Below are 27,247 nucleotides of genomic sequence, written 5' to 3' on the forward strand. Positions count from 1 at the left end.
GACTTAAGATTGCAGTTGGGGCCTCCTCCATTCATCGTCAATCACATACTCAGTAACCCCTTAACATGAATGTACCGCTGGAGGCAATGAGGGACAATGTCGGAGGGGCACAGGTTAGCCTGGGCAGTAAGGAGGACATGACATTTACACTAGGACTCAATGACAGCAAGAAGCCCACCCAGTGAGGCTCCCTTGGCCAGCGGAAAGAGCAGAAGTGAGCAGGTCCTTTGCAGGGCCGAGCTGCAAGCTGGGCAGGGGCGCATCCCATCCCGGAAGGTCTTGCAGCAGCAGGAAGCATGTGGTTTTCTTTCTCTGTGCAGGAGAGGCCCTGGAATGCTTCTGGGATCACAGTCTGGGTTTTTAAGACACTCAGGCTGCAGTGAGAGGTGGCTGGTGGCAGCCAGATGGTCACAGGTGGACAGTGCACTCCAGCAGGGTAACAGACACCCTGTGACCACAGCCCAAGGGAAGGACAGGGGCAGCTTTCATCCTAGTGGGGAATGTAGGTCAGGCAGCCCAGCTCCTGCTGCCAAGCCGCTAAAGCAGCCCCCTCGCATGGGGGGAGGGGGAGCTGGGGCTGAGATGTGTGGGCTCAGCCAAGATCTGCATTGGCAGGAAAGGCAGAGATAGCAGCTACCCAGGTGCAAGGATCTGGGCCACTGCCCAGGGTCTCCTCATCCTCTTTCCCGGGTGCCTCTCCCCCACCTCTCCACCCCCTCGCCATCTCCCCAGCAAGCCTTGCCACGCGCAGGAGCAGGCGGCTGTATTTTAAGATCAGGGCTCAGACCTCTAAATAAACCATAAACAGAGCCAGCTTCCCTGTACAGAAGGAGGGAGACAGCTCCATTTCTTTTCAACGCACTGACTGAGAAATAAACAAGTGGCTCTGCCTGTCACATGCACTTAACCCTCTGCAAAGGCATCTGTCAGACCAAGCGCTTCTGCCTCAGCCTTTCCAAGAAATAACCCATGTGCCCCCCACTGGGGCTTCTCCCACAGGCTCCAAGTCCACTTTGATGTTCAAGGAAAGCAGAGCATGGAGGCTAGTACCTGACCCTGACCTCAAAGGACAATGATGGACTAGCGGTCATGTAGCTTGGAGCAGAGAAGGATTCAGGGGAAGGAGGAGGGGGAAGGGCGAGGGGGCAGCAGAAGCAGAGAATGATCGGACAGAGCTGAGCGGCCTGGGGCGACTCTGAATAGGACAGATGGGAGGTGAAGGCCCTGGGGGTCAGGCAGAGCCCAGAAGCAGAGGGGCTTTTCTCCCTGGGCAAAGTCTCATGGCTGTGACCACAAAAGAAAAAGTAATGAGCAAGAACAAAAACAGCTCAGAACAGAAGGAACAGGCCAGTAAATAAAGCAAGGGAGGAAAGAAACCCCCACGGTGATCCAAGCCAAGCCTTTCCAGGAGGAGGGACCTCAGGACACCCCAAGAAAAGGTGATTTCCTCACCCAGTTCAACCAGAACAGTCAGGAGAGGGGGGGGAGTGGCTGGGGACAGTGGCACACAGCAGGAGCCACTCGGAAGGGGCCCTGAGCTTTGGAGGGGCCAGAAAGCAAGACAGGAGGTGGGTGAGACTAGAGAGATGGGCAAGGCCGTGCAGGCTGTCACCCAGATGCTGTTGCCAAGGGCACCTGCTGCTGGGAGCCCAGTCACCCTCCCCCACCGTATGGGAGGGGCCTGAAGCAGAGTGAGAGGAGCAGCAGGGCTCACACACACACACACACACACACACACACACGGAAACACACCCCCTCATGAGGGCTGGCACCGAAGGGGACCTCAGGCCTCTAGGTGGCAGCCCAGCCAGGTGTGAGGGACCCCCGACTTCAAATGACAGAGCAGCCAACCAAGACAGAGGCTCAGTGGAGCATCAGGCAGAACACTGATTCCCATAGAAATAGACATGGAGACAAAGACAGCAAGCACAGACTTCTCTCTCTTCTCTCTCCCTCTCTCTCTGTCTCTCTGTCTGTTTGTCTCTGTCTCTGTGTCTCTTTCTCTCTGTTTCTCTGTCTACGCGCGTGCGCACACACACACACACACACACACACTCACTTCTAGTATTCAAACATAAAGAGAGAAAGCAAGCTTCTGTGACTCTCAACAGCCTGTTCTCCCTCCCACAGTGGCAGCCTCACTGGAATGCCAGAGGTCACAGAAGTGGTGCCCTTTCAGACAGTAACACACACACACACACACACACACACACACACACACACAGAGGCTAGCCTGGCACAGGGCTGGCTTGGAGCCAGAGCCTCCACATGAAGCCAGATCAAGGCTCTCACCCAGGTGTACCAAGGAGGTCAGAGCACCCAAGCCACACGGAGCGGCCCTCTGGCCGGATGGCGCACCAGGGCCGCGTGTTTTCTCTCTCGCCGTGGCCGTGAGTCCACAGCCACCTCGCAAGGGTTGTCCCAGGACGTCTGACCCGCCTAGTGAACACACCCCACATTGCCGCCATCTCTGCAGTGGCACCATGCGAATGTAAGAGGCTCCCGGGGGCTGCAGGTCCATCTCAGCTTAGCTCCTTGGGAGGCCTTAAGGACAATCCTAGGGAACCAAGAGCTCAGCCATGGGCCACAACTCTCCTCTGGAAAGGGGTTCAGGCGCGGAGCACATCTATGCTGTGGCAGTATACTTCGCACATGGCACACAGCCTCGCGTCACACACGCATCCCACTCACACGCGTTTCAGGTCTCCCCACACCGGCACACTGCGTACAGCTCCGCATCCTTTTTTATCCTAGCTTTACAACAGACACTGAAAATTCCTACTGTACACACACACACTCTTCCACGCACTGACCCGCAGCCCACGCTCCGCACAGGCCAGTACACACACGCTGCCCACGCAGAGCTCCCCAAAGGAGCCCAGTGATTTCCTCCCACGCCCCCGCCCACCTCATCCCCGCGCTAAACTGAGCTCACCAACCTCAGGCTACCCTGACCTCTCCTCTCCTCCTCACCCCTCTAGCTCCTGTTGCCCGACACCCCAACCCCAGGTTTGGGAAAACTTTTCTCCGGGTCCCCAAAAGAGAAAACCCCCAAAGAGGAAAAAGATCCTCTGTTTTTGTCCTGCCCAGGACAGGCATCTGCCCCTCAGTTCTGGTCTCCCGCCAGACCAGACCAGGAAAGGTCACCGTAGGCAGCCCTCTGCCTGCACCCTAGGGGTGATAGTCACAACAGCTGTCACCGGAGGGTGTGTAGGGGGCAGTAAGGGAAAGGAGTCCGCCCCACGCCAAGCTGGGGCTGCAAAGGGTCGCCACAGCATCTCCCAGCCCCGGGGCTGCAGCCGCGCCCGCGGAGAGGCGCGGAGCTGTCCGTTCAGCACCACCGCCCGCCCCGCGCAGGGCTGGCGCGCCCAGGCGCACGGGCTCCGCTCCCGCTCCGGCTGCGGGCGCCTGCAGCGTGGGCTTCCGCCAATCCCGGGGCGAGGGGCGCGCAGATCCCAAGAGGGGCCTGCACCCGCGTCGGGGCCACGCAGCCACCTGTGCGCCTCCTGCCACTGCGGGCGGCGGCGGCGCGCGGGGCCGAGACGCGAAGAGACGCCGGTGGACCCGCCCGCGGCCCGCCGGGCGCACACACAGGCGCACACCCGGGCGCACCCGCGCGCACCCGCACAGCCAGCCGGCGGCCGCCACCGCCGCGATGCTCTCCGGCGGGTCTGTGAAGTTTCCCGCCGGCCTCGGCCGCGGGCGCCGCTGCTCCCAGGTAAGCGCCTCCTGCCAGATGCGCAGGGCGAGCCGGGCAGCTCCGCGGGGTGAGGCGCGGCGCACGCGGCCCGGGGCACGGCGCCAGGAGGGCGGGCGGGGAACCCAGACCGGGGAACCCGGGGCTCCTGCCGTGCAGGGAGGACTCGGGGAGCCAGGGCGCCCGCCCCCCACCCCCTGCCCGGGCGGCGGAGCGCCTCGCCCCCTCCCAAACCTCTTCGCCCCCCTTCTCGGCCCAGCCCTGTCCGTGCGCATCGTAGCGCGGGTCCCTGTCTGCGACCCTGCGGGGGCGTCTCCCCGGCCTGCCCAAGGGCAAGGTCTGCACGCAGCGCCGGGGATCCGCAGCCGCTGGGCGCCATCCCAGCAGTGCATGGCGATCGCCAGGACCCCCGGAGAGGGGGTGCAGCCAGGGCCATCCTGGTAGAAACGCACACCGCTGCCTTTCCCGGGGAAGGGGCCCAACCCCACTGGCCGTGCCCCCACCCCAGAGCCCCTCTGCACCCCCAGACACTGAGCAGGAGGGAGGGGCGCGCAGGGTGGGGAGGCCGGCGCCCGCGTGATGCGGTCCCTTCGCCCGCAGGTGTAGCGCCCCCGCGCGGCGCGGGCGGCCGGGCTGCTCCAGCATGACCGGCCAGAGCCTGTGGGACGTGTCAGAGGCCAACGTCGTCGAGGACGGCGAAATCCGCATCAACGTGGGTGGCTTCAAGAGGAGGCTGCGCTCGCACACGCTGCTGCGCTTCCCCGAGACGCGCCTGGGCCGCCTGCTGCTGTGCCACTCGCGCGAGGCCATGCTGGAGCTCTGCGACGACTACGACGACGCCCAGCGGGAGTTCTACTTCGACCGCAACCCCGAGCTCTTCCCCTACGTGCTGCACTTCTACCACACCGGCAAGCTGCACGTCATGGCCGAGCTGTGCGTCTTCTCCTTCAGCCAGGAGATCGAGTACTGGGGCATCAACGAGTTCTTCATCGACTCCTGCTGCAGCTACAGCTACCACGGCCGCAAAGTGGAGCCGGAGCAGGAGAAATGGGACGAGCAGAGTGACCAGGAGAGCACCACATCCTCCTTCGACGAGATCCTGGCCTTCTACAACGATGCCTCCAAGTTTGACGGGCAGCCTCTGGGCAACTTCCGCAGGCAGCTGTGGTTGGCACTGGACAACCCGGGCTACTCGGTTCTGAGCAGGGTCTTCAGCGTCCTGTCCATCCTCGTGGTGTTGGGGTCCATCATCACCATGTGCCTCAATAGCCTGCCGGACTTCCAAATCCCTGACAGCCAGGGCAACCCCGGTGAGGACCCCCGGTTCGAAATCGTGGAGCACTTTGGCATTGCCTGGTTTACATTCGAGCTGGTGGCCAGGTTTGCTGTGGCTCCTGATTTCTTCAAGTTCTTCAAGAATGCTCTAAACCTTATTGACCTCATGTCCATTGTCCCCTTTTACATCACTCTAGTGGTGAACCTGGTGGTGGAGAGTACTCCTACCTTGGCCAACTTGGGCAGGGTAGCCCAGGTCCTGAGGCTGATGCGGATCTTCCGCATCTTGAAGCTGGCCAGACACTCCACCGGCCTCCGCTCCTTGGGGGCCACCTTGAAGTACAGCTACAAAGAAGTAGGGCTGCTCCTGCTCTACCTCTCCGTGGGGATTTCCATCTTCTCTGTGGTGGCCTACACCATTGAAAAGGAGGAGAATGAGGGCCTGGCCACCATCCCTGCCTGCTGGTGGTGGGCCACCGTCAGTATGACCACTGTGGGCTACGGGGATGTGGTTCCGGAGACTACGGCAGGGAAGCTGACCGCCTCCGCTTGCATCTTGGCAGGCATCCTCGTGGTGGTACTGCCCATCACCTTGATCTTTAACAAGTTCTCCCACTTCTATCGGCGCCAAAAGCAACTTGAGAGTGCCATGCGAAGTTGTGACTTTGGAGATGGAATGAAGGAGGTTCCTTCGGTCAATTTAAGGGACTACTATGCCCATAAAGTTAAATCCCTCATGGCGAGCCTGACGAACATGAGCAGGAGCTCACCAAGTGAACTAAGTTTAAATGATTCCCTGCATTAGCCAGGTTACGTTGTTACCCTGAAATCCACCTTGCTGAGCTGCCTCTGGTGCCTCCTGGCAGCTTTGGGTTATGGTGTAAGAAGTCTTCCCAAGTTCTGAGGGGAGATGCATGGCATAGCACCCCAGGTCGCTGTGATGGTATTTAGAGTCACTTTTAGAGGGTGGTGTGTCTGACACCATGCCTTTGCACCTTTCCACAAAATGACACTCACTGGCCTTTGCATCATGGGCATAAAATGTTCCTCTTTCTGCCAGCTGAGTACCCAGAATGCCAATTTCTCTGTCCACTGTGTACACTATTCCAGTGCTTGTACCCTGGTCCTATCTGTGAGTTGTTTGTGCTCCTGTTTCTAAGGTTGTTATGTGAGTTCTGTACAAAAAAGAAGCCCCCATAAGTCTGTCCAGTAGCAATGCGTCAGTCTATGAAGTCAGCAAGGATAGCATGAGATTTTGCTCACTGTCATGTAAAAACAAAATCTCAATTATTTATCCATTGCTTTCCCTTAGTTTTAATACCAAAACAAAAAGAATGCCAAGTTAAGCACACATGACCAGTGCAAGTCTGTGTGTTGTTTTTCTAGGTGATCTGTAGCTGTGTGGCTTGCATGGGTACAGCAGTCGTTTTTAGAAAGATGTTCGTCTTGTAGATGTCACTCTCTAGGGAATGTTACTCAGTTAAACATGTAGTTAAGATTGAAGCTTTTTTCTTTCCAAAAATAGATATACTAGAGACTGGGGCTTCAGCTAAACACTGACCCAGTCCTGGGCTGCTTAATGCTGAGTCCGTGCAGGCTGGGCCTTTCACCTATGAACAGACCAACATAGGTTCCTGGTCTAGGCCCCTTGACCAAAGTTGCGTCAAAGCTGTCTTCTCTATTAGCATGTTTTTTGAAATATTTATTTTTTAAGATGTTTAGGAATCAGGTCATGCTGTCTTCCTTAACGTAGAAGAGGTTTACTGTTGTACTGTCTTGTTGATATGAACATTGTTAGGTTGCTAGCGAGTGCAGTAGCCTAAATACTTTTGTTGCCTGCTCTGAAAGCTCATAAAATGAGAGCCCTTTTTATATCCAAGCAGAATTTGCTCAGATAACTTTGCTTCTAGGATACAGCATGTCGTGTGTGATGGTCAGATTGCCTCAGAGTTCCTGTCGTGACATGGAAACCAGGTGATGAAGAAGAACAGTATAGATGTCCAGGAGGCAGCGTGGCTTCCCCACGGTGGAGACAGTATGCTTTTTACTCCTGTTCAATTGTCATTTGTAGAGAAGGGTTGGGTAGAGACGAGGAAAAAGAAAAAGAGTTATAAAACAAACAACTGCCTTTCCGTAAATGTCATGAGTAATTATAAACTTGGAGAAAAGGCTTCAGGCTACTTCAAAGGCCTTTAAACTTCTAAGCTGGTGTTGATGGGAAGTCCCTGTTCCCTTCTCCCCATGCCCCAGCTCCTCCTCTTCAGTTCCCCAGCACAGTACACTGTGAACAGAGCCCGGGCCCCTTCATAAAATAATTTTTTCCATTGTCTCCTCAGTAATCTGGTGGTTTTCCAGGTGGTTTTCATTATGACACAGTCTTTGCCAGGGTTGCAGAATCCACATCTAAGCATGGAGTTAGGGGGGCTTTGTGCCCAAAGCTTGGGCCTGCTCTTTTTTTGTGTTGGAGTTGGTTGAGGGTAATCCATACCTCGCAGGTACAGGTGCAGAGAGGATCTTCTTGTAGTTGCCATGGCTACTGCAGTGTGGGTAACCTGTTGGATGAATGCACTGGCCACTCGTGCCCCTGGGCCTCCAGTTCAAATCCTTCCACAGCCTGGAGTCCCTTGAGTCCTCTTAGTGCCTGCCTCTGTTTCTCAGAAAGTCAGGACAGGTGAGCGGAATTAAAGGTAACCAGCCAGTGAGCCAGCAGGGTTATTCTTCAGAATTTGCACTTAGAACTCTTGGCTTCGGCTGAGTTTTCAGCCTGGGGAGGCAGGAGATGTACAGTCATTCCCAGCTGCACTGAGGCAGGTGACAGACTTGTGAGGACTGGTTAGGGTTAGGGTTAGGGTTAGGGTTAGGGTTAGCAGGTTTACCACCCAACAAGGCGGCACGCCGAGTGGCTGCCTTTGCAGATGTGAGAGCGGGAAAACTTGACTTTTCTTTTTGGTAATGACTTGCATTTTTTCTGGTGCCTTTCATTGGGGGAATCCCAAAGTGCTTTAGAGACTGTCTTTTTAACATCTCTTGTATATATATGTATACTTGTAAAAAAAAAAAAACAATATTCACAATATTCTTTTGTCCACTGGGACCTCCTGTCACTTCTGAGCATCAGGCTGTCCCAGAGCATCAAGTCCTCCAAGGGGTGGTTCAGAGAGCAGGGAGTGGGAACAGCACGGCTGGCTTGAACTCTACAGCAAATTCCCACAAAAGATGGAGACCCACATGTGGCCCGGGGAACCTCTTCCACCTCCAAAATGCCACCAAGGCAGGAAGTTCCCAAGCGCTGTTTCAGAGACAAAGGCTTTGACTGATCTTGCCGGGCAACAGCTCATGTAGCAGCAGTGTCCTCTGGTCCCTGCAGCTAGGCAGGGAGGGTCAGGTTAATTTCCTGGCTTGTGCTTAGAATAAAGACCATAAACACAAGGCCACCGTTGGCTCCCAAGCTGTCAGAGTGACTCATAGCCTCTCTTTAGAAGCACACAGTTGACACAAGATCATTTCTAGCCGTTGACTTGAAAGCAGCCTCACTCCTGACATGTGAAGGTGGCTTTTTCAATGTCACTGGAACAAATATGTGGGCCAGGTTGCATCACAGCATATAGGACGAGCACCTCCAAGGGGCTGGGTTGGACAGTGACATCGGTCCACTACACAGATGCACAGTGTCCCAGATTTGTGGTTTTTACCAAACCCCTACATTTTCCGGGTTTGCTGCTAAAGAGGGCGTGTTATAATGCTGAGGTGATTTGCAGTGCATTGGGTAGCCATTGGTATTTAATATTTGGGTTTGTTATTTCTACTTATCTCACCGCTCAAATCATTGAACTACCTGCTAATGGTCGCCTCATTTCACAGAAAATGATTTGTTATGCACTTTGGGATAGCAGTGATCTGTATGGGCTGCGTGACATGTACTTGAAGGCAGAACTGCTACTTCTTGTATGTTTTAACAGCATGACTTGTTGCAGAGCTGTGATTTTAAACACTGAGAACGCTGTGTTTGCAATGTCAATTTTAACACTCGTGAACTGGTATGCAAGCGTGGATGTGGGCTCCGCAGAACCATTGTATCTGATTGCTGTGCTGCCTCGACTCGGGAGTGAGGCTTATGGCTGAGCCACTCAGGCCTGAGCCTTGCAGAGTACGGAGATTAAACAGAAAACAACTGTCCATGCTTCGCTGAGGCCCTTCAATTCCATAGGGAGCAACCAGCACAAGGACATTCGAAGTAGGGAACCAGACTTCCTAGAAAGGCTGGGCTTTTGAGAGTGGTTGGGGAGGAAACGTTGATTATCCTTTGCAAGCAAATCAGGGTGGGGTTCCTTTGGGGCCAGGACCTAGAGCTGCAGGAACGCTTGCTGGCAGGCAATGATCTGACCCTGTAGTTTAGGAAGCCTTGTGATCCAGGGGCCTCGCTGGGTTTCCCTCCTGCTTAGCACCTCTGATGGCCTGCTCTGCCGCCTCCTCCTGTCCTGGGAAGCATGTTGGGTGCTGTCCACCCTGAATGTCCTGGGTGGTGGCTGTATTGCTGGGGATTCCTGCAGGATCTTAGCTTCACGTACCCCGCCCGGCCTTAGGGTCTGAGCCCTAATGAAGGTCAAGGGGAAGCAGTTAGTTCTGCCTTCAGCTCTTCCCACGCTGCACGAGGAGGAGGTTGGCCATCCCTAGGCCCTGTCCAGTTGTTCACTTCGGTGTACAGCAGTATTTCTGCATGTGCATGTCTGTCCCCATTACAGCCGTGAGCAGATTCCGCCATTCCTAACTGATGGGAAGCAAAACAGGAAGACTGCTTACCAGCAGAAGGTCTGGGCTCCATTTCTCTCTTCAGCAGCAGCCACAATAGATGAGAGCCTGAGAGACACCAGTGACAGGGAAATGCTGGGCGGTGTCTGTTCCAAGTGGAGAGAGCTTTAAAATCACTAGCAACCGTGGCCTTTGGGCTTTATTTTGTTGTTTTTGTCTTTTATACTTCTTAGGATTAAGCCCAGGACCTTCATTCTCAGCCCTTGGTTTTTTTTCCTAGCCCTTATTTTGTGTTCTATTTTATTTTTGTTTTTGTTTTTAGACAAGGCCTTGCTATGTAATTTAGGCTGGCCTCGAAATTACTGTATCTCCTAGGCTGGCCTTGAACATTCAGTGATTCCCCTGCCTCAGCCTCCCGTGTTGTAGAATTCAGGCATATATCACTGTGCTCACTTGGACTTCAAACTATTAATATTTATTCCTAATCCAAATTCCTGCTATTAAAAATTATTAAACAGAGAAAAATCACAGTGCTCCCATCTGGCTCGAGGGCTAACTGCTGTGTTGTTGTGTTGTTCCTTGTGTGAAGCCTGGCGGATCCCCCTATGCCCATGAAGTTACTGGGGCACACTGAGGGCTCCCGAGTGTGCAGTGTTCAGTGGTGGTGAATCCACGGCACCTGTGCCGAAACGGGCTGTCTGTATCGTTGAAAGCTCTGAAAGGTTCACCATCACTGGTGTAGATGAATCTCCCCATCCCACATGTGACTTGTAAGTTACACTGCAGGAAAGTGGAGCTGCAAGGATCCCCTTCTCTGTAAGCTGAGGCAGGACACTGCAGGGCCCACATGTGGTGCTCAGAAAGCTCTGGAAGTTTACCATAACCCATGGTTCCCATCAGGTGAGGCAGACCCATCTCCCCACTGGCAGGGGTATAGATGATGTCCAGGATCCAAGGCCAGGCTGCTGTGCATCTTCAGAGACAAAACAAACACTTCTCAAAGGAAGAATTTAAATACACACTCAGCGGTGGTCACCCCTTATTCCAAGGAAACTTTGAACTATCATTTCTACTCCACACCATTGATACTGCAGGTCTGAAAAGCTGCAATGTTGTCCTCCCTGTGTGACCTCATTTGTCACTAAGGCCAGACTCCTGGCTAGATCCTCCTGAGCAGATGTGGGGATCGGCAATGACTCGTGGGGTGCTTGGAAGAGCTCACAGGGGAGCTGGTCTCACTGGCCTGGCCCAGGGGAACTCGGGATCAGAGGAGGAGAGGACAGCATGGCTGGAACCCTGCAGGGTCCTCTGGAAGCAAAAGGGATAGGAAGGGCGTGGGAGGACACAGCACAGAGAGAGGGGGTTAGGGGAGACAGCGGCAGAGAGGAGAGCGTGGAGGGGATGACTGATGAAGGGGATTTGCTGTGTTTCCACAGTTCTCCAGCCCTTGTCCCCATCAGAGGTCTTTGAGGGTGACTAAGGCAGGAGTCAGCTCCTCTTCTGCTCCCTGAGCCCCGGCTCCCCTTCCCCTCCTTAAGCCTCTGCACTCTGGGGCCCACTACTCACGTTTTGGATGAAAAGGGCTATGAAGACACGGGAAAAAGGAATGAACAGCTCCTCTCTGAAGCTTCAGACTTCTGGGTTGTGAGCAGAAAGAGGGCCAGGTGTTACCCAGGAAAGGGTGCTGGTGGGGTTCAAGGACAGAGCCACAGAAGGGAGGGTCAGGAAAGGGGAAGGGAAGGGCAGAGCAGGGAAGGGAAGGGAAGGGAAGGGAAGGGAAGGGAAGGGAAGGGAAGGGAAGGGAAGGGAAGGGAAGGGAAGGGAAGGGGAGGGGGTGAAGGAAAGGAAGGACAGGAAGCAGATAAAGCTCTCCTTCCACAGGTGGGGACCTGCACAGCAAAGCCACCAAGAGCAAAAGGAACACAGCTTGTGTGCGAACCACCCACGTCCGTGGGGCTGGAAAGAAGGCAGGCCAGAGCAAGGCCACCCACAGAGCTTGAGCTCCATCCCTTTGTCACTGCAATGGGCCATCCCCACCAGACTACTGCTGTCAAATGCGACTGGCAGCAGCTGGGAAGCATGGGGCAGGCCCAGGACTATTTGCGATCACAGAGACAGAGAGGGTGTGCAGTCACCAAGGAGGTCAGGACTCCAGGCCACCATGGAGTCGGGGTGTGGGGAGTAGGCTGGGAGAGTGCCGAGAGTGGAGGCAGGGGAAGAGGGGGCTGGGGTGGGAGCCATCAGCTTGGAGATGGGAGCCGAGACCACCGGTGTGGAGGGGGCAGTCACAGGGAAAGCCAAGGTGGCCCTCAGGAGACTGGCATCTGAGGGGCAGCTGGGGATGAGAGTGAGGGGGCCCCAGGACCTAGTGGCTCTCAGCTGCCCCTTCGCCTGCCAGTGTCCTTCTCCTTTCCCCAGAGCGGCCCCCTCCGTCCATTTCCTTCTCACCTCTCTGATCTGGCTTCTACTCCTGCCGTTCAGTGAAACCAGCCTCTCCACAGTCAGTGCTTTCCCGAGAGCTGAACACAGTGGTGTCCACTCAGTTCTCAAGTTCCCCCAATTCTTTGACCCCACAGATTAGTCTCTAAGTCCTTTGTGCTCCCTCCTCTGCCTTTTGGACACCATGCTGTTGGCTCTGCTGGTTTGTCACCCTCATGACTGTCCTTGTCACACATTTCCTGAGTTTGTCCTACATGAGAGTGGACAGCCGACTCCTGTCTCCTGCCTGGCCCTCCACCGCACCCCATGGGTTTGGAGGAGCCATGTCTAAGGGGGACTTTCTTCCTTCACTCCAGCTTCCTCTTTCCTGTTTGTGGGACCACAGCACTCCCCGCCTGTGGGGTGACATTTTAGCCACTTTCGGCTCCTGTCTGTTTACTGGTCTACTTGCTCAGGGTACTGTTCATCCCCCAACAGCTAATTGCTGAGCCCCGTGCTACACTTCAGAGAAATGAATAGAAAGGACCCTGCTCACAGTCACCAGGCAGTGGAGACTTTGAATCCACTTTGCATCAAAATTGCCAGGGGAGTTTTTCACAAAGTCAATCTCTGGGCATCGCCCATCTACAGAATTGGACTCTTGGGATGGGGGCAGGACTCTGCAGTCTGAAAGCTCTCAGGTGATTTTGTGTCATGTCACTGGGGATGGGACGCAGGGACTCGCTGCAGCCTCACCCCCAGGTGGTTTTGAAACCATCACAGAGAAATTGTGCAGGTTTTACCAACGCTTCCCGCACTGCACTGTCACACAGTGATCTCTTGGGATCCATTCTACAAGTTCTCACCCCACTGCAGTCCGCAAGAACCTGCGTTTCGCTGATTCCCAGCAGACTCGCCCTGTCTGAGCCCACCCCATGCCAATCATCCGGTACCTTAGATCTTCATGTGACCTTGGCCACCTCGAGTGCTTATGTTAAACACAACCACACATGAGAAGGGTCACAGCTGAGGAAGTAGAAAATTGACATGGCCCATGAAAGCTCACAGACCGAAAAGGACCCATTTAGCAAGGAGTCACCTTCAGTGTGGGAACAGGGGCAAATAACAGGGATGTAAGAGACCTGTGGCAAGGGGCACATGACGGTGACAGCACAGAGAGCCTGACAGTCTGGATGCTGAGTGACCAGGAAAATCAGCTCTCCATGGATGGCCAGCCCTGAGTTCCAGACCAAAGCTCCCCCAAAGTGACATGTGACCGTCCACCCAGACCCTCGGTGTCCAGGAATGTGACTTGGGCAGGCAAGCAGAGGACTGTGGTAGGAACAGAATCGGGGTTCTGGGGAACTGTTTTTTTTTTTTTTTTTTTTTTTCACTCAAAACTCTTTTCATCGCCTACATCTCCAGACATTTAAAGAATTCTGAGCTATTTTCAGACCTACTATGAAAAGAACCGAGGTGTTAGCAGTCAGACACCCATCTAACTGTTTCCGAAGGGGAGCGCTGGCATGACTGACTTCTGATCTGTCAGCCTTCTATCAACTTTTCTGGAAAACTCTGTGAGTCTGCCAGGGCCACACCGCTGGGAGTAGCTGAACTGTGACCTGCTGTGTTCGAGCCTTGGTTATCACAAAGGCCACCCTCACAGGGTTGTAGCCTGCACTTCTTTTGGAGGAATGTGTGGGAGGAGAGGTGGGAAATCACAATGCACAGAACCCGGGTGTCCCTGGTCCTTCCCACTGACTTCCAAAGAGAAGCCAGACAGCGTGCTTTATGCTTTGCTTGGATTTGAGATTTGAGGGCTGCTTTTGGAAAAGGGAGCTGCTAGGAAACAACAAAGCCTCCAAAGTAAACCAATCCCACTCTGGCCTGCACTCTGTCCTGGGGATCTGGGAGCTCAGGCTGAGGCTCAGAACCAGGTTGATGTTTTACATACAATGTTAAGTACATTGCTATGTGATTTTCCAATTTTAAAACATGAGGTCACTGATTATTCAGTAGTGTCCCCATTTTTAAAAAGCCCTAATGTATGTGTGTGTGTACCATGCATTTAAAGTTCTTTTATGCTTTAATAAAAAAAAGTAAAATCCCTACCAAACCAAAATCTAATGACCTTCACTATTTTCCTGCGTTTCCTCCCTTGCCAATGGGAATATGTCAATGTCTATCAAAACTTTAGAATCAGCAGGGTGCTGCTGAGTCTAAGGGACTCATTTGTGCTGGTATTTCAGGAAAGAGTTTTGCGTCTGGAAACTGGGATTGCAGACTGCACACACACAGCAAGATGGGTGTGCAGCTTCTGCGCGCAGCCCCGGAGAGCAGCAAGAGCAGAATCGAGTTAGGTGCAAAGTAATTGACCAAACCTGTGCTGGGTTCTCCCGCATGCTTTCAGCCCATAGTACGCTTTTGAAGGTGAAAAGGCCCTTCAGATAGCCCCTGAGGCTCAGGTTTAAAATGTCACAGGACGATGTACACATGTGTGTGCCTATGGGTCTGTGAGCACATCTGTGCACACACCTGTGTCTGTGCGTGGGTCTGGCTTCTTGTGCTTAGACTTGTGTGTCTCAGTGTCTGTTGGATGAATCTCCCTGGGCGCCCATGTGCCACATGTGTTGCATGGGGAGGCCGCTGCCTCTGTGTGTTGTGGGCATGCAGGTGCCAGGGGGGCAGCCTTTCTCTCTGGGAGAAGGGGTGGAAACAGCTGTTCCTCAGGACTCCAGGGAGCCCTTGCTTGCACAGAGAGGCGTTCTCTGTACTGCCCTGGTTATGACTACACTTACTGCCACTCATGTCTCTTCCTTGTGCTGTGTCAGAGTTTCTGATACTTCCTTTCTTAGCTGTTATGGCTCTGTCATTTGTAACCAGAGGATGGTGTCTGTCACTTCCACAGTTCAGGAAGCTTGAGTGCAGGGATATTTATCTCCATGGCCCAACACCGTGCCTGGCACAGAGTAAGTGATGACAAAGAGTAGATGAATCCAGGGTAAAGGGCCCCTGTCACTGCCTCAGTGCTGGGTAAATGGCACGTGTCGGGAGATGATGTGACTGACAGCACAGCCAAATTAGGGTTGAGAGGCCTGAGGAGAAGGATTTCAGGGCATTGGTGTCTTTAGCAAAGCATCCTAGGCAGGAGACAGGTGATGTGTGGGTCAAGCTATGCCACCAACAATGAGGCTGTGAGAGACAGCCTCGCTGTGAGGCATGACTCTGGATGAGCTCCAGGACGGAGGAAAGTGTTCCAGGTGCTCCGTTGGGTGGTGGTGAACATGAGAGCCAGTTTACAGTTGAGAAGGGTCAAAATTAATCACTCTATCAGCACTCACGTCCTTGGGGGCAGGGTCAGTAGAGAGCATCATGTTGCAGGCATTACAGGTCACTAATGTGCCCACAGCTGGACTGTGAGTGTCACTTTGTTCTTATTAGAGGGACAATTTTCACATTAATATTTCATTCTTCATCCTCCAGCTAAAAACAAAACAGCCAAATATGAGTCCTTCATTCAATGTATCTTCTTCATGTTGAGCTCAGCAGAACGTAGTCTGCATACTGATTCTGTCCAGGTTCACTGGCTGCAGCTTGATGAAGACAGCAGGCATGTGCTGGTGTGGAAGAGCAATGTCCCGGGCGCATTTGTCATCTACCATGCAGTAGCCATGAGATGTTGGGCAAGACACGCACCTCGATGACCTTCAGAGAAGAGGTGGCATCTGAGCTAGCACTTAGAGAGTGTATGTCCAGATTCAAACTGCCAGCCTCAAACCTACTTCATGGGCTAGGAAAGGCCCGAGGCAAAAAGACTGAGGGGGTGGGTGGCAGGCCATGGGAGGCACTGATGGGTGGATGGATGAGTAGATAGATGGGTGGATGATGGGTAGATGGATGGGTAGATAGATGGGTGGATGATGGGTAGATGGATGGGTAGATAGATGGGTGGATGATGGGTGGATGGATGGGTAGATAGATGGGTGGATGATGGGTGGATGGATGGGTAGATAGATGGGTGGATGATGGGTAGATGGATGGGTAGATAGATGGGTGGATGATGGGTAGATGGATGGGTAGATAGATGGGTGGATGATGGGTAGATGGATGGGTAGATAGATGGGTGGATGATGGGTGGATGGATGGGTAGATAGATAGGTGGATGGATGGGTAGATGGATGGGTAGATAGATGGGTGGATGATGGGTGGATGGATGGGTAGATAGATAGGTGGATGGATGGGTGGACAGATGGGTAGAGAGATGGGTGGATGATGGGTAGATGGATGGGTAGATAGATGGGTGGATGATGGGTGGATGGATGGGTAGATAGATGGGTGGATGATGGGTAGATGGATGGGTAGATAGATGGGTGGATGATGGGTAGATGGATGGGTAGATAGATGGGTGGATGATGGGTAGATGGATGGGTAGATAGATGGGTGGATGATGGGTAGATGGATGGGTAGATAGATGGGTGGATGATGGGTAGATGGATGGGTAGATAGATGGGTGGATGATGGGTGGATGGATGGGTAGATAGATGGGTGGATGATGGGTAGATGGATGGGTAGATAGATGGGTGGATGATGGGTAGATGGATGGGTAGATAGATGGGTGGATGATGGGTAGATGGATGGGTAGATAGATGGGTGGATGATGGGTAGATGGATGGGTAGATAGATGGGTGGATGATGGGTGGATGGATGGGTAGATAGATGGGTGGATGATGGGTAGATGGATGGGTAGATAGATGGGTGGATGATGGGTAGATGGATGGGTAGATAGATGGGTGGATGATGGGTGGATGGATGGGTAGATAGATGGGTGGATGATGGGTAGATGGATGGGTAGATAGATGGGTGGATGATGGGTGGATGGATGGGTAGATAGATAGGTGGATGGATGGGTGGACAGATGGGTAGAGAGATGGGTGGACAGATGGTGGGTAACGGAAAGAAAAGGGGAAGTGGAGGAATTCTCAGCTATGCCACAAGCTGAAGGCCCTGGAGAAAAAGGAGCTATAGTTCCAGCTCCTAGACTGGGAATCTTCCTGCAAGTTTATTCCATTTCAGTTTTTAAAAATTTATTTTCCACAATTATAATTGTGATAAAGTATACAACATAAAATTTACCACTTTTGTGTGCAGTCCAGTGGCTAAAATTTGGTACATTTGGGGCTGGGGATTTAGCTCAGCGGCATAAGCATCTGCCTTGCAAGCAGGTAGTCATGAGTTCGATCCCCAGTACTGATAAAAAAGGAAAAAGACAAAAAAAAAATTGGTACATTTACACTATATGGCAACCATCATCATTATTCACCTCCAGATCCTTTTTTGTCACCCCAACTAAAACTCTGTGCACCATAAACCATTACTCCCCAACTCCTCCTCTGCCCAGCCTGGTCCATATTTGGTTTTCTATCCAGTTTTTTATGTATGCATGTTTGTGTATGTCTGTGCACATGTGTATGTGTGCATTTGTGCCACGCCCAGTGGTGCAGTACAAAAAACAGCCCAGCGATCTCCATTAGAATTTTTAGGTCACACATTTACTAGCTGTGAGGACTTGGTTACGTCAAGGCGTATCATCTTTCTAGACATTTGTCTTCTCAGCTAAAACAACAGAATGATAACATTAATAGTAAATACCCACTAAACACTCTTGTGACTCTTTACATGTATTTATGGATTTAATTTCCTCCATAAAATAGGTTCCATTATTATTCCCATTAGTAGATAAGGAATCTAAAGTACAAAGGTTAAATAATGAGGCCTGTGTCACTCATAACTTCTACCTTAGAGAGAAAAGAAAACTGTAAAGATAGTAAGGGCCAGACATGGACTCAGCGCTCAGAAAAGCGGGCTCCTGGTGCCTTTGTCAAGAGTCTTTACCAGGAATGGTGCATAAACTCTGTGTAACGAGAGCATTCTTAGTGCCAGGGAATGTGTTTAATAATCATTATCTCCTTTTAAAGTCTTTGTCACAACCCTAAAATTCAGTGGAGTTTTTGTTTTGTTTTGTTTTGTTTTGATACTGGGGATCGAACTCATGACCTCATGCTTGCCAGGCAGGCACTGTGTCGCTGAGTTAAATCCCCAGCCCTATATGTAGATATTTTAAGGTAGTTTTTAAGTGGATTAATTTGTAACTATATGAATAATAGTTAAACACATTCCTCATTGAAAAAAATCCAAGCTTATAGCAAGAACCCCAAATCCACATGATCACCACCCTTCAACATCATTCCCTTCCTTGAGGCAAATCTGTCTTGGTTTATATCCTTCTAGAGTTTCCTATAGATTTACATGCAGATCTGAACACCTGGAGAATGGAAGAGTGGTTTTGTAAATGGCTGCAGTCTGGAAATTCCCCCGTCTCATCCAGAGATGTCTTTTCCCGTGATAGTTTATAAAGATCAGCCTCATTCTTTTTAACCGCACCTCTGTCTGACAATCAAGATAAGTCAGGCGGGTGGGTAATCACCTCTTTTGGAGCCTGGATACCTTGCCCGGGACCAACCCACTTCTCTCTGATTCCAAAACCAACAGTCACAGTCATTATAAAGTAAGTACAATTCTAAGTGTTTTTCTTTGAAGCCAGCTGGAAACTCAGTAAGCCACCCTCCACATTTGCTTGTTCCACTAAGCGGCTACTATAGTATGTGCTATAACAGCTGTTAGTTTGATATCAAGGTTTGGATTTTGCATGTTAATCATAAACAAAGCAAGCTTATAAAACTGAAAAATGCAACTGGTAGCAATGTATCATTGCCCTAACTTCACAGTGTGGAGGCATGTTTATATTCTCTCCACACATCAACTGAACATTGTATTTTAAGGAGCATTGTTTTATACTTGGGTTGATTTCTCATGAAGCAGGAAGCCCCGAGAGTATTCTGAGTATAAATTCCTGCATTTTCATTCAGAGTTCTTTACCTTCGACCACTGGAGTATAAGAAGAAAAATGAGCTGACTCATACCACTCTTGTTTTTATTTTTGTGAGACAGAGGTGATGCATTTGTCTGTTTTGTGTGAATCACTCTAGACATGCTTTCTGAATAATTTGAAGATGTGACATTTTCACTTCATAGTCACAATAAAGCAGCTCATGTCTCTCCCTTTAGAAACTTAGATATATTTATTCAGGCCTTACAGTATAGTCAGATGCATAGAATTCAGCATATTGGTCACTAAAGTGTTCATAACTAATTGGACAATTATTTATGTCCATGGGCAAAATAAACGCATCTCCAAATTTCAGGTTATTGAATACAGAGTGACCTGACTCGGGTTTGGGAAGAGACAGAGGTATAACAGGCTGTCAGGCCTGTTACTGTCATGGAAGCAGTTTGGTTTCACTGCATTCCCGGCCTGCATCTCTGTTCATTTATCCATCCAGAAAATACTGAATGACACTGGAGACACAGTGATAAGCAAAGTAGACATGATCCATGTCCTTGTGGAGATAGGTGAGGATATTTAACACTTTAAAATTGGATTTCTAGGACTTAACCATTTAGCTAGATTCAAAATTTAAATCACATTGCTTTTATCCCTGGTTTATCTCCTAGTCAACAACATGTATTTGGCACTGTTATATTGGGACCTGCACTATGCTATGGAGACGAGAAATACCTGTGTGGGCACAGTCCTGACCCTCATGCAGCTTGAGGTCAGCAGGTAAGGCACAAGAGTAAGTAGCTACTATTGCACAGTATGGAAAGTGTGATGGAAGTGACCCTTATTTAGCAGACAGAGCAGATCATCTTGAGCTAAGTTGTCAGAATGAGTATGATTTGTTTACTTAAATCTCAGGAGGGTGAGCAGGAGCTCTATCAAACATAGGTCACAGGCAGCCATGTTTGCTTTAAGGAACTTTATCCTGCAAGTGATGGAACTTCACGGTGTTCTGGATGGATAGTGCCAGCACATGGTGATGAGAATTGATTTAAGAGGAGCAGACCAGGAGCAGAAAATAGTTAAGGAGCTGCTGCAATAGTCCAATCAGGAGCTGAAGACCTGCACAGAGGAGCCAGAACAGGGAGGAGGACACAGAGGTGAGAGCTACTTTGAAGTTCCAACTGGCAGAGAGATAGGATGACACGAGTGGGAGCCATGAAGATTCAAGGAGAACTTCCAGGTTTCTAGCACAGGTGACCAGATGGAAGATGGTGGCACCAACTGGACAGAAAATACAGAGGGAAGTGTTTGGTCATGCTGAGGTGCATGCGGGGCATTAAGAATGCTTGGCCCTGGAATTTGAAGAAGCCAGGGCTGAAGGTTGGAGCATGGGATCAAGTAGCATATGTATGTGTTTACTGAACTGAGCATGATACTATTGGCAAATAATTGGAAACACCATGAAAAATAGAACCACAAAGTTTTCCATGTGCTCACTCTGAGAATACTGATAACTGGATGTTGATATTGGCTTGGATATTAGTGGCATGCTATCCAATGGAGATCACTGAGAGACACTTCTTATCTAGGTACTAATAGGTGGGTTTTTTGTGTCTTTTGAAGTGCAACATTTTTAAATTTTATTATTATAACATAGATGGACATTGTCTTAGTTATCTTTTACTCATTGCTGAGAGAAATACCTCACGTCCAAAGTTAGGAAGGAAAAGTTTATTTCTTACAGTTCTTGGAGGTTTCAGTCCATACTCAGCTGGCTTCAAGGCACGCTGGCATGGTGGGCTGCAGTTCATGGCGGCTGCAAACCACAAGGTGGAAGATGGCAAGAGAGAGACACACATCTTCTTTCCGCCATTACATCATATCCTGGCTCCACCCCTAGGTGGGTGTAGCACTCACACCCCCAATCCAAGTGCTAGACAGTGAACCAATCACAAACGCATAATTTCATGAGGTTTGGGGGCCACTGACGTAAACGATGACAGATAAAATTATCCATTGAAACGTTTATCATTCAGTGGTCTTTAATATATTTACAGAGTTGTACAATCATCACCATAATCAATTTTAGAACATTTTTACCACCCCCAAAAGAAACACATTATCTCATTTGCTTCTACCACTGAGCTATATTCCGTGGTATGGATATATCCATTTATTTATCCATTTTTCATTTGGTGAATACCTTCATCTATAGACTATCACTGTCCAAAAGAAACAGTATGAAGTACAAACGTGAGCTACACATGTAATGTAAAATGTTCTGGTAGCCTCATTTTTAAAAAGTAAAAGTTGGATTTGAAATTTAATAAGGTAGTTTAACCTAACAAATCCAAAATATCACTTCAATGGTAATAAATATAACAACTGAGATGTTTTTCATTTTTTGAGCTCAGCCTTTGATATACAGTGTGCCTTTGATACAGCATATCTGACTTTGGACTAGTTGCATATGCTAGTGGCTGCCATATTGGTTTCTGGTTTCTTTCCTTTCCTTGGCTTTTAGAAAGATTTAGACCAAATTCAGAGCCAGCAGTGTGACCTGGATTGCTTTTGTACACTTGTTTTTCCACTTATCTTTCTTCATTTGTCTTAATGGATACTGTTTTGTTATCCTTGTTATATCCTTTACTGTAAAGTGCCTTACCTGAAATTGGAAAATGGGGACTGGGGATGTAGCTCAGTGGTAGAGCACTTGTATGTTCAAGGCCCTCAGTTCAGCACTCGGCACTGCAACAAATAGAAGGGTGGAAAACGCTGAAGGTTGCCGACCAAAAGAAGAAAAGCTTTTCTCTCAGGGTAAGTAGGTAGTGAATTTGGAGAGCTGACTTAAGTCTGTTTCTTCAGGTGCTGCTGCCAACCATCTGCCTCCCTCTCTCCACCCTCTTTTCCCCAACACCTAACCTCAGCAAGCCTCTGCAGACATTATTTCTAGATGGTTGTTAAATAAAATAATAGAAATGAGTACAGCCAAGCGTGGCTCGTAGATCTTGGCACCAGGAAATAGGCCTGATATTACTTGGAATTAACTTATCTAGAAAACATTTGATGAGTTGGCAAAAAGATGAAAACAAAAGCAGAACACATAATTCTATGACATCTCCTAAATGCAGGACAGAAAGGAGACAAATTATCCTTAATATGTTTTCTCTAAGTGCTTTTATTGTGTAATGAGTTTTCTCAGCTACCAAAAGATGTACAGAATATTCTTTCTTATCTCCATGCTTTTCTATAAGCTCTGCCCTCTCCAGATGGCTCCTTCTTTCCTGCCTTCCCAGGCCTCAATGCTAAGCTTGCGAAGCACTGCTCACATCCTACTGCCCCGAGAGAGGAGCTGTCTCCCACCGGGTCACCATGCCGCAATGAGCATGCCCAGACTCCAAGCCTGCCCCAGGCTGTAAGTACCAGCTGAGGCGCTCACCATGCTTTCCTGGATTCTGTACCCACCCAGGTAGAAGCCGACACATGGTTGGTGTTTATTTGAATAATGGATGTATATTGATGAGTAAAGGGTGTAAGTCACCAGGGCTCACTGGGTGCCAGGTAGTATTCCAAGGACATTATGTGTTTGTCACATTTACTGTAAAGATGAACAAAAAAAATAGCAACCCATTAGATTGGTATGAAATCAAAATGATTTTACATTAATAACTTTTAAAACATTTTCTTGGACTTCTACAATTGCCTATGAGATTCACATTCAAATCATGCTCCATGTCACTAACTTGTTAAAGCAATTAATTTGTCCTCAAAGTCAAAGAGCCTTGCTGCAAATTTCTCAAGGCCGGGGTTCCATAGTTCCTTAATATTAGGCTTTACTCTCAAGAATAATTTTCAAAGGCCACATTAGAAACATGTAAACTGATTTATGGTCATGAGCTGGTTTGCTTTAAAAATAAACTTCCCCATTCTTTCTGAAAGGTCAGCAGAGAATGAATTCATGAATTTGCACATCCATTCATTAATAATGAAACAGTTCTACATTTCAGATTCCTCAGTGTACCTTGTTTTTTTAAACATCAAATTCTTCTGTTCCAAGTGCTATTGTGTCTTCCTCTTTGAATATTCTTGTGAAGAATATTTTCTTTTTAAATAGGAAAGAAAGCTGACGCGGAACAAATGGAAAGGTTGAGAAATTCACAGCTCAAGGACTCCCCACCCCCACCCAACCCCGCAGATTGCGCAGACACCAGAACATTAGGAATTTAAAACATGAGCGCTCTAGTCTCAGGTTTTATTTAACTTCGGCTCCACTGATACAGTTCACCTGGAACATTCTGTAAAACTGTAAAAGACAACTAGTGGCTTGGTTTAAAAGGTACTGCATATTCTACTAAGAAATTAGAACTCACTAGTCTTTCTATGCTGAAAAGGTTAATAGCTTCTTTTGTAAGCTAATACCCCTATGTCCTATGCCAGGGACTCAGTTAAACATTCTACGTATTTTAGAATATTTGAGCTTCTTATTGCTGCATTATTACAGAGAATGACATTGATACAGGTTGGTCCAGTGTTTGTCCAGGACAACAAATTATAAAGGAAGAACTTGGACTTGAATCCAGCTTATTTAACTTCTAATGCCAGACTCTTTCCACTGGGATGATTAAGTACTCATTATCAAAGAAAAAGTAGAAAATAAAATACAGTTTACAAGAAAGCATGGTGTTCAAGGCACAAGATCTCTACATGTATTTAATAATAAGAGAAAAAAATCTTTTTGTGTAAGTCATCTTGGAAGCTTGAGTAAATGCATTTTTTCCCTCTGTAGAAAGGAAGGATGCCACTTCAGAAAGTATAGGTTCCACTGAAATGTGGAAAAGGTAAAATCAGCTAACAAGGATCCTCTCCTAAGTTGTAATTACTCTTTCGGAGATAGATCAGCAGGCGGGCTTAGCAATCCTGCCCAACATCGTAGAGCCAGACTTATGATCTAGTAGGGAAAGCAAAGCTTTTGGAGACAGACTGAAGTTTAAAGCTCGTCCTGGCATTAACTAGCAGTGTGACCTCACTTAATCTTTCTAATTCTTTCCTTTCAATCTTTCTTTTATTTTTCATTAAAAGGAGTATGCATCTTTTGTGATAATGTATCAAAAGTACATGGTTGAGATTTCCCCAAAAAGAGTTGATTTATAGTTGTTGTGATAGTGACTGGATGCTTGCAGGAGAAAGCCTGTATGATTAATGATGACAATTTTATTGTGTGAGTTCATGGCATTCAATGAAACTTTAATACTAAGTTATATCTAATATATTGGCAAGCACTGCAGAGAAACATGATGGATAAAGCTCTCTGCTTTCAGAAACGTTATGACCCAGAAACAAGATAAATAAACTAATAATAATAGAGTTGGAAGCCGGTCAGTTTGGTGGAAGAAAGGTCTGAAATAAAGCAATAATGAGAGATGAGGTCATATATGTCAGCTGAGGATGTGGCAGGTCTGGAGTATCAGAGCCAGCGTTCATTCTCCACTTAGTAGGCAATATTCTGTGAGCAGGAAGGTGAGGGTAAAAGTTAGACTTTCTACTGAGGTAGCTTAATCAACCCAAGACAGTAGCAGCGGGAATCTTGCTAATGACAGGACACACTGTGAATATGAATTTGGGATTTTTTTCCTCTAAGATTGATGGAAGAATTGACTTGGTTTTGTGGTTTTCCTTCTGCAGTCTTTTGGGGACCCAGAAAGTAGGGAGCGGTTGCTGAGGCTGATGGTATGTTGTGTAGACATGAAGCAGGGAGAAGCTGACAGTCCCTGGAAGACAAGTTACTCTTCAGTGGCATCGGCTAGCTTAACGACAGTCTGTAAAACCTGTTGGATCAAGTCTCACCACATTCTTCAAACAGCAAAGAAAAACAGGCTTCCAGATTCCTAGCCTTCTGTGCCAAAAAAAAAAAAAAACAAACACCTTGTACTCCAAAATAGCATTGTGATGAATTATCTAATTAAATGTCTGTGTCTAATAACAGGTTAGCAAAGCAGTGTAACTCTAATGTAAAAAAAAAAATACTCTATTTAGAGAATCAGTATTTTCAAGATTTAATCATTAATTTTAACATATAGACTAGGAAACAAAAATAGATTCGTATTTAACATTAATATGTCAGTAATTTGAAAAGACTTCCTGTGACTAAGTTAAAAACATCTTATTAATGGATTATATAATTTCCATTAGAGAAGCTACATAACTGTCAGTGAGTAGAGCATGACTTTAAACTTTAGGAGTATGATTCAGTAAATAAGCAGAAGAAAAATATATAAAATTATGTAAGTAGTGTCTGTAACGTTGTTTAGCAGGGTAACACGAGTGCTCCAAATAGTAAGTCATCATTATTTTAAAATCTGGGTAAATAGATACATTTTTTTCTCCGATTTATATTGGACAGAGTAACTCATATTTTGAGCATTAAAACTATTTATGCTAAACTGAGCTGTGTAAATGTAAGTCTGCAGAAATGAGTCATCTAAGTTCATAAATCAGAGGAAAAACTTTCTCATCTACAGGAAGATATACATAATAATGCTGGCTTTTTGGTGAGATAAAATTTTGACTCATTAGCTTCAATTACATTTACAGTACTGTACTTATTATGGGGTACAGGATGGGGTACAGAGAAAGTATTCTTTTACCTATTTTTGGAAAATTCTCAGCAACCAAACTCAAAATAAGAATTGTTTTTCTTAAATTCATTAAAATAACTAGAAAAATCTCTAAAGTGTCATGATTAATCAGGGCTTATGTAGATGGTTTTCTTTATGGTTTGTGGATGAATTTCAGTTATTTTTTAAAGAGAAAAAAAGCAAATTTCAAATATAGAGTATAACAATGATTTAAATATTGTTGTGCATTGTTATCTTTAAATTAGTTATGCAGAGTACAAGGTATTTGCATTTATTTGTCCATACAATATTGGCACAAACCATTCTTTTCAATGAATTAAGAGAAATTAGTAGTATAACTATCCTGATTGTCATATATATATATATATATATATATATATATATTATATTTATTTCCGTTTCTCACTAGGGAGACAATATGATGTCTACATACGCGAGTCTGATTTATTTCATTTACGAGTATGGTCTAGTTGCATCCATTTACCTATATATGTCTCCAGTTTATCCTTCTTTATAGCTAAGGGGTACCATTGTATAAAAATACTACCTCATTTTAATTCATTGTTTGGCTGATGGACATCTAGATTGTTTCCAAGATCTAGCCATTACAAATTGTGCTGCTATAAACATGGGTACACATATATCATTGTGGTGTGATGTTTTTAATTCTTCTGAAAGGATATCCAGAAGGGGAACATCTGGGTCAAATGAGACCTCCAATCCTAGCTTTTTGAGGAATCTCCACACAGATTTCCACAATGGTTGCACCAGTCTATACTCCCCACAACAGTGGAGAAGGGTTCCTTATTCCCCACATCCCCTCTAGCATTTATTATTCATTGATTTCTTGATAACAGCCATTCTTTCCAGGGTGAGGTGCAATCTCAATGTTGTTTTAATTTTTATCTTTCGAATGACCAGTGATGCTGAACATTTTTTTCATACATTTATTTGCTGTTTCATCTGAGAAGTGTATTTATCTCAGATGCCTATTTGTGGATTGGGTGTTTAAATTTGGGAGGTCTGATTTGTTTGAGTTCTCAAACAAATGTGTTCTCAGTAGTAATCTTTTGTCTGAGGTATAGTTGGCAAACATTTTTCCCACATTGTGAACTGCTTCTTCATTCTGTTGGTGATTTCTCATGCTGTGCAAAAACTTTTTAATAAGATGAGATTCAAGTTGTTGATTTTTTAATGATCGTTCCTGTGCAAGTGGGCTTTTATTCATAGTCTTTGCCTACATCAGTGTCTTCAAGAGTTTTACCTTTTCTATCTTCCAGCAGATTTAATGCTGCTGTTTTAGTATTTAGATCTTTCATCCATTCCAAATTTAGTTTAATGCATGTTGAAAGATAAGGATCCAATTTTAATATTTGGCATGTGTAGAACTAGTCTTTCCAGCACCATTTATTAAAGAGGCTATCTTTCTTTCAGCAAATGTGCTTGGCACCTTTGTCAAAGATAAGGTGATGTAGTATATCTGGAGTTGTTTCTGCATCTTCTAATGTGTTCCATTGATCAAGTCTGTTTTTTTTTTTTGGCCAGTACCACACTGTTTTTATTACAGTAGCT

At 47.8% G+C, this 27,247-nt stretch overlaps 1 protein-coding gene across 1 annotated transcript; it reads left to right on the forward strand.

Moving 5' to 3' along the window:
• Positions 1-3,371: 3,371 nt before the first annotated feature.
• Kcns2 (potassium voltage-gated channel modifier subfamily S member 2) lies at positions 3,372-9,148 on the forward strand. The gene is made up of 2 exons (XM_063257609.1): positions 3,372-3,718; positions 4,298-9,148. The coding sequence occupies exon 2, from the start codon at positions 4,341-4,343 to the stop codon at positions 5,775-5,777; it is 1,437 nt and encodes a 478-aa protein (XP_063113679.1). The 5' UTR covers positions 3,372-3,718; positions 4,298-4,340; the 3' UTR covers positions 5,778-9,148.
• The last annotated feature ends 18,099 nt before the right edge of the window (positions 9,149-27,247 follow it).

Source organism: Cavia porcellus, unplaced genomic scaffold (assembly GCF_034190915.1).
Source record: "Cavia porcellus strain 051 isolate PalLab524CR breed Dunkin Hartley unplaced genomic scaffold, mCavPor4.1 scaffold_10, whole genome shotgun sequence".
NCBI lineage: Eukaryota > Metazoa > Chordata > Mammalia > Rodentia > Caviidae > Cavia > Cavia porcellus.